The sequence below is a fragment of the Limulus polyphemus genome, unplaced genomic scaffold (genome assembly GCF_000517525.1).
Source record: "Limulus polyphemus unplaced genomic scaffold, Limulus_polyphemus-2.1.2 Scaffold4360, whole genome shotgun sequence".
Classification (NCBI taxonomy): Eukaryota; Metazoa; Arthropoda; class Merostomata; order Xiphosura; family Limulidae; genus Limulus; species Limulus polyphemus.
In genome coordinates, this window is record NW_013669970.1 from 14,464 (window position 1) to 22,870 (window position 8,407).

At 33.9% G+C, this 8,407-nt stretch overlaps 1 protein-coding gene across 2 annotated transcripts in view; it reads right to left on the reverse strand.

Moving 5' to 3' along the window:
- The window catches only part of LOC106471034 (galactosylgalactosylxylosylprotein 3-beta-glucuronosyltransferase S-like), a 26,097-nt gene that overhangs the window by 12,054 nt on the left and 5,636 nt on the right, over positions 1-8,407 (reverse strand). For both annotated transcript variants that reach the window (XM_022399661.1, XM_022399660.1), the window contains exon 3: positions 2,614-2,704. In XM_022399661.1, the coding sequence (XP_022255369.1) occupies positions 2,614-2,701 (88 nt within the window). In that variant the 5' untranslated portion in view covers positions 2,702-2,704. The remainder of the gene's footprint in view (positions 1-2,613; positions 2,705-8,407) is intronic.

Sequence of the window (8,407 nt, forward strand, 5' to 3'; positions counted from 1 at the left end):
TGCCCACCACGAGTATCGAAACCCGGATTCTAGCGTTGTAAGTCCGCAGACATGCCGCTGTGCCACTGGGGGGCATTCTCAAGAACGACATTGAATTGTTGGAGAAGTTTCAGAGAAGAGCCACTAGGATGATACCAGAGATAGTGGGATTGTCCTATAAGGAAAAACCAAAATATCTAAACTTGTTTTTATCTGGAGAAGGGTTCAGAGGGGATTTAATTGAGGTGTTTAAGATTAAGGGTATTGATAATATAGATCAATCAAACTTTGCGTTTAGCAGTGGAAACAATAGGACAAAGGGTCATGAATTCAAATTTTGGCAGCGTAGGAGTCGTCTGCAGTTTAGACAGTATTACTTTTCAAACATGGTGGTTGGCTTTTGGAATAAGGGTGGTGGAGGCAGAAAATTTAACCCAGTTCAAGAAAAGATTGGATGAATACATGAATAGTAGTGGGTGGTTATAGTTGGTAGCTGGAAGGGACATTCTTGAAGGGCTAATAAGCTCCTTTTTGTCCCTTTTAAAACTTTATGATTTTTTTTATGATTAATTTAATGACAAGGAACGAAATGAAAAAAAATTACCTTACATTTACTCGAGAAAATTGATACTGATATTAGCGTATTAACCATGTGTTGTGTTGTTGAGTTGTGTTGTTTCTGATATTTACGCAGTAACACAAAGACTATCTAAGCTAGCTGTCCCTAAGTTTTAACTGATAAACTATACAGAAGGCAGCTAGCTGGTAAGCAGCACGAAACGTTCCACTGTTTTGCTATTCCAATCGAGTAGTGAGATCTGACTGTCACACTTGTAGCACACCGACAGTACAAAAAGTGCGGAGCGCAATTTTAAGGCAACGTGAAACGCGGACCATTAGATTCACAGTCCGACGAGGACTGTTCTTTGGTCCTAAGCATCATTGTTCCTCATGTCTATTGGTTCTAATTAGGATTCATCATATTAACATAAGATGAAATGTTCTGTCTATAAATAAAAATTGACTGTTGCATAGGAAAACCATGCATCCTTTGTGGTGTTTCAAGGGAACACATTCAAGCAAGATTTATCCAGAAATTCTAGTGTAACTATCGACTAAATATAGCCACAGTCTCATCTGGGATGATAACCAAAATATTGATTTTACTCAGTGTAGGGAGTGGTATCTTTACTTTAAAAGAAATATCAGAGATACATCGAGAAATTATTATTTTCATAATGAAATACTAATTTTACTTAGTAGAGGGACTGGTATCTTTACTCTTAAACAATATCAAATCAGAGATAACAAATAAAAGGGATATTGAAGGTTCTTGCAATTACGTCACAGAATCGATGAAATAGCCAAAAAAGGGGTTAGAAATGTTTCTTATCTGTTCTGTTGATGAAATGATATTTAATAAAAGATAAAGACTACTAACTCGTCACTCGCTTTTCTTGACTTGCTATTAATCCATGTTACTTGCTCTTCTCAACTACAGAACAAACCCCTCACACCTCATTCTCCATGAAGAAACCAGTTGTTTTAGGACCAATGGGCCTTAGTTCTATAGACATGGCATCAGCCCACCATGAAACTACTTGCTACATCTAGTCCTACACTTATTATGAAAATAAGTCATTTACTCTAGATTTCCTTGATCGATTTGTCTATAAAAAGATAATAAATCCTACATTTTATTTTCTTATAAATATGCGTTGAAATCTGTTGGGGAGGGGGGGGGGGGAAGACACTCCTAGATGTGCCGAAATGGAAAGGCCAAAGTGCACTTGGACAGTTCAAATGTAATGAAGTGTATTTGTATTGAAACTAATCTAAAAATAAACATAGAACGTGCATATGCTGGTCCTTTGGGTATTTTACTTGAACAGGCGAGGAGAGAATTACACGTGCTTAACGCGCGACCTATCCCTTATAAGGGGACTTTATAAAGGATTTAACTGACTACAATAAACGGGAAATAGGGGAACGGGTGTAGATGTGCTAAACTTAACATTCTATAGAATATCGAACATCTGATATGATATTCTAAGAATCCACTAACCTTGGTTTATGTGTTTAACCAAAGGTTAAGTTTGGTTCTTTATATTACAAACTATTAGAAATATAATCATATAAAAACAAAAACATTTCCGCAAGTTCAAGCAAAAAATATAAGTAATTCTTAGCCGCTTTTATTTATCTAACTGGAACGATCTGGGTAACCCAGCAAGCGTTCTATAATGTAGGAGGATCCATGAAATAAATCAACGGTTCGCATGCATTTCAATAATTACAAAGTAAGTTATCTTTGATCCCCTGACTAAACAAACCACGGGGAAAATGAAACCATACTTCAAAAATAAATTTCAGTTGTATGCATCGATACCTTAACGTAAAACTATAAAATCCACGCTTAATGTCAATGTAGATCGTTAGATTTGACGAAAGTGATAAAATTAAAGAGATAGTGGACACGATATTTATGCTAAGTAAAATCTCCAATACGCTACGTCGTAGTATTTGCATCTGAAATTCTTTAAGCATCTTAAATATCTAAAAATTTCGAATATAATTATAAACATTTTAGTAGCTAAATAGCTCATCATGATGTTCATAAAATGTCATTCTTACCAGAATACCACAGAAGAAATAATACCAACAGAAGACACACGAAAAGCACCACTTTCTTAGCTAGTCGAACAAATCTACTAGAAACCATGACCTGTCGAATATAAAAAAAACAAACAAGCATACACGTCAGATATTTAAATAATCACTTGGAAAGCAACGAAATGTAAAAACACAAAGTAATTGCCTTTAATAAGCTTTTCTCAAACAATATCACAACATTATTTGAATTGAACATAACCTACCCCACTCTTTGAGTTTGACTTTAAGTTTAAGCGATTTTGATACATTGAACACGATCGCTCATCATTTCGATACAAGTTTGACAAATATTCCGGTCGAAATATTTCATGTTCCATTTCTCACCAAGCACACGGATAAATTCAGAAGCACAGTTGAAAGTTACACCATAATTACTTAATGATACAAATTACTTAATTAATCAAACGTACTAGTAATGACAATTATTTGGCGGTTTGACCTAACTATCTAAACATTGAATCACGAGCGAAAATGCACTAATTATGCTATAACATACTCATACTACTTACGAGGTCATGCGTTACAGTTATATATTGCGCATGTCATTGCGTTTAAGTACAAAGTATTTCCGCTTAGAGAATAAAAACACTTTACATATTAACGTTTTTTTGAGAAGTAAATGTCAAATGATAATTTTCGATTTGTACGTTTCAAATTCAAGGATAAAAGATACAAGTAGAACAGAATTTCAAGCCGCCTAGACGAATACCGTATATTACTTTTTTTTAAAGATCAGATTGTATTTCGATAAGACAGTTTGTCGCACAAAGCTACACAATGGATCATAACTAAGCTAATACATCTATTACCTCCTCAAATTACTTAACATTTTTATACTGTTCACTACTGGGGGGGCCCACATGGACCCCGTGAATGTATACATAAGAAATTACTCTATTAATAGCTGTTAAATGTTTCTATTGTTTTTACATACTGATGCTTAATTCCTTATACAATAACAGTTTAAAGCTGTAAAGTTTTATTAAAGAAAATAAAAGTAGTTAAAAATTGAAAGAAATGAGAATATTGATAAACTAAAAATCATCATCGACCATCAAAGGTGTCACATAATATCTTGGAATGATCTTTAAATGCAAACTTATCACATGTGTCCGTCATGCCTACCATTGGTCTCGGACTTATAATGCTAAAAATCGGGTTTTCATATTTCGGTTGACACAGTACATATAGCACATTGTTTAGCTTTGTGCTTAATAAGAAACAAACACACTAAAAACTGTCCGTGTTTTTTTTTTTGTCCATTTCTTAAGGGTATAATTTACAACTACTATGTTTTTTTTTTGGTTTTTGATTTGGTAATGCCAACCTCAGATTTTTAAGTCGGATTTTTCTAGTGTTGTCACCATCTTTCTGGTAAGTTTAATTAGTTCTTTTCTAAGCACCTGTAGAAAAAAATGCGTTTTTTATGGGAAATTTCGTTGTTCCAGCCAGGGTCAACATTAATCCACAAAACAAGAGCATGTAGGCAGCACCCATCTAACATGTTGTAGAAAACAACAACTGACTATCTGAATAGCACTTGTTAAATACAGTGTACTTCATCTTTAGCATTTTATAAGCATAGGGCACGTTACTATCACGATAACCCCAAATCTGATGTCATATTTTCCAGGTTTTCTTGGAATATATTGTTTGAAGGTTTATCTGCCACAAAATGTGGCTAATGGGGTAGCAGAACTAATTGACCATAGCGTAGCGCTACGAGCGATGGTACGAAACCGTATTATCACCAACCTCTGGATGACAAACGTGTAGCAGAGACACTCGTACTTTGTACATGGCAAACATGATTAAAAAAATCTTGGACTTTGAAACAGCCACAGATAGGGTTGGGGAAAAAGAAGGCTTGTTCTAAAGAAACCCGTATTGGGCTATCTGCTGTGTCTACCGCGGTGAATCGAACTTCCGGATTTTAGTTTTGTAAATCCGTATATTTACCGCTGTCCCACCAGGGGGACGAAAAAATGTTATATGTTTATCGACAGACAATGGTACTAGAGAAATGCCCTCGAGAAAATTGTCTTTGTAAAGAACCTTATTTAGTGAAGATTTATTGCTTTGTGTACTAGATGTATTAGCATCAATTATAACCACTCTCACATTTGTTTCACATTTGAATGTATGGCCTTGTTGATTGAACATGAATATTGCAACATTAAGATTAATATTAAGTAATATTGTCGACTTTTAGTGTGCATCATGACAATCCAAATGTGCGCTTTTCTTGTATTTTTTCAGTAAACATGCTACGTTCTTCTATCACCATGACTCATTGAAATTCTTTATGTTCAGGTTTCAATCAAAAGACATCATACAAATTCTGGAGAAAGATGAAAGAACATGAAAATGGAGTACCACACAATTCTGTCTCATCCATCACCTTCTGCCTGTTTCCACGGAGGCTCAGATCTGCCTCACCTACCAATGTCTAGTATTATTCAGTTAATGTTCTGTTCTTTTCTTTACATTTTCGCAATTGAAGGTCTGATGCCAGCATGTTCATATTCTGGATAAGAACTGATTTTCTTAGCTTAAAGGCAAGAGATTCTAAGATGAAATTATTTCCGGGAATGAAGAGTGATGCGGAAGAAACTGGAAGCAGGCATAACATTTCATTTATTTAGAAAGTGGTTGGTAATATTGTTGGTGCTATAGGCTTTAGCGTTATAATTTTATTTTATTTTTTTCGACTGCAGATATTTCTAATGGTTGACCCAATATATTCCAGGTCACAATAACTAATATACCACTATCGAAGTATTCAATGGATGTTGTTTATCTTTAGTTTAAGGGTATTTTAACCTATACTTTGTTTTAAAGGCATATTATACCTGAACTTGTTGACTTAGCTGCTTTATAATTTTATTCTTTTTTATGTGCCCTTCAGTGGTTTAGCGGTAATTCTGAAGGCTTATAACGCCAAAAACCTAGTTTCGATGCCCGTGGTGGACACAGCACAGATAGCCTATTGTGTAGCTTTTTGTTTAAACAAAAAGTTTTAACAGTTATTTTCAGAATTCCTAACATAATAAAAGGTGGGGGTGTTTAGATTTTCATATTTAGTGTGGATTATTCTAATTGGGAATAAAAATGGAAAACATTTTGTTCGTTTTTTACAACCATTTGTTTAATGTTCTTAACATCTGCTTCTGATTTCATGGTATACTAAACATTCTGTATAGCAGAGTTTCAACCAGATTTTCTTTACAGTTTGAAGGAGTGAAACTCTCAAAATGTAAATACAATTCAGTGGGTTTGTGATACACCTTAGTAGTAAGTGTATCCTGAGTACTCAGACACGAACATCCCAATTGAGCAATCCATTGGCCGAAGTTCAGAAGAGGTCACCACTTCATAGGCAACTCCCACAACAGTGAAAGAGCAGGCAGCAGGGCCACCAATGTGTAGTGGTTACAAATGGTAAGAAGCCTCATTGGAGGTAGTGAGACAGTAAAACTAAACAGGTGCTAAATATATACTTTACTCCACCAAGTACATTACATACCAAAGGTTAAAAAGACCTGTAAGTAACTTAGATCCTTCTGAGGGTCTACCAAACACTGGGGATGTGTTCCCGAGCTGGAACTAGTGAAGAAATTACTTGTGACAACATCTCCACCTGCGGCTAGGATTTTGTCAGTAACTGAAGATGCTTTAATAATAGTTACCATAAGAATGTGGTATAACATTAATGGACCAGTTACACAAAGAACAAAACTGTTAAACAACATGTGAATGGTAACAAATGAAGTCCAGTGATTCACCTCAGTAATTACTGAGGATCTAGCTCCCCACTATATCACAATGATAATCATCAACAAACACATTATTAAATCAGATTCTGAAAAGTAGACCGTAACCTGAGCTTTATATAACCATGGAGTAGACCAGATGCAGAGATATCTGGAACTTCCCTCATGATTGGAGACAGGTATCTAGTCAAATATACTTGTAATCACCAGATATCTTTTGGTGATTACAATTAGATTTGACCTAGACTTAAAACCAAGGAAATCATCTGGCAAATCACCACCTCAAATAAAAATTAGAAGATCCACAGTTGTCCATAAGGATCTCTTGACATTAGAACTTACACCTCAGATTGTCCTGAGAATGGACTGTAAAAATAACATATACAGTTTTCTTTATTGTAAAATTTGAATAATCATTTATGTTAAAAAGCTTTCGATTATGTGATATTTTTTCTATATTAAACAATTTCTGTCATGGATATGTATTTCTGCATTTTTCCTTTTCTTTCTTCGTTTGTACTTGTAATTCATTTAGTCTCTTTTTCCAGTTTTGAAAGGCTTATTCTTATAATTACAAATTATATTTAAAGTTATGTATTTATATTTATGCATAATGTAATTAGCTAAGTTGGATTCCATATTACGTTTTAATTATTTTTCTATTTTTGGAAGATCCTATGCATATTATTATTTGATATTGCCATACTTACGTAATGAGCTGTTTTGTAACTGGATTTTTTTATTATGCCAACACAGCAATTTGAAAGGGTCATTTTTGTTTCATGATTTTATTTTAGACTTTATATCAATCACTGTTGAGGAGTTTGTATAGTGATAATGTGTATTGCACTTAAGCTTAATTTTGTATTCTATGCTATGTCAAATCATAATTGTGATTTTTGGAATGTATTATGGATAGCATTCTGTAACTTATGATTGGTGTTAAACTGCTTATTATAACGACTATTATATTATCTATGAGAGAGTATCACCGTATTGGGTCAGTAATTATTCTATTATATATTTATGTTAAAGAGTTGCATGTAGTGTATTTTACAATAATTTGGTACGGTATTTGTGTGAAGGATTTCTTTTTGTATTTGAATTAGTTTTCGGAAGTATTTGATTTAGTTTTTTAAGTTATTTCATTTTAAAGGGTTTTATTTTATGTTCGATCATCTATGTTAAAGTGTATTGTACTGTGTAATTTTTGTGAAAGTTGTATTTAATATTATTTTAACATGAGTCTGTGTTATTGCAAAATACTTTCATTTGTAGTCAAACTTTGTTAAATATTGTTCTGTGTCATTCACCTAGAGCACCAACTTTTGCCTTCCAGTGGTAAAGATGGCTGCAAGATCCATCTGAAATATGTAAAGTTAGACAGTTATATTTCCACTAACTGTCTGGTGATTTTTTTGAGGTAATGATCTTTCTTATGTTTTATTGAGAATAACCAGTCACGTGGGTAACGCGATTCACTGTGAATGAGTGTGATGTTAAGGGTTAAAGTATCGTGAGATATATTCAGTCTTTAACAGGGTATCAATAGAATTAGCTTTATGATGTGATCTGAATACGTTAAACAACTTCAGATCTAACTCTGCAGTAAAGGCGACTGTCTATTGTGACAAACGAAATGCATATTTTCTTTGTGTTTGTTTAAATAAAAATGATTTATTTTGTGTTCATTCTCTCTTCATTTCTCGCGAACTCAGTTTCTCGTTATTCTGTGAACCTGTGCTTTCATTCTTAGCGAAAATTTGTTTTACCTCAGAATAACATGATTTCACACTATAAGTACTAGCCGTTTATACATATGACGGAATAACACAAATTACTCAATATGTTACAATTGGCTATTGCGTATTAAATGTTTTTGTTTGCTAAAACATTCATTGCTTTGATTGTTTGTTTGAATTTCGCGCAAAGCTACACGAGGGCTATCTGCGCTAGCCGTTCCTAATTTAGCAGTGTAAGAC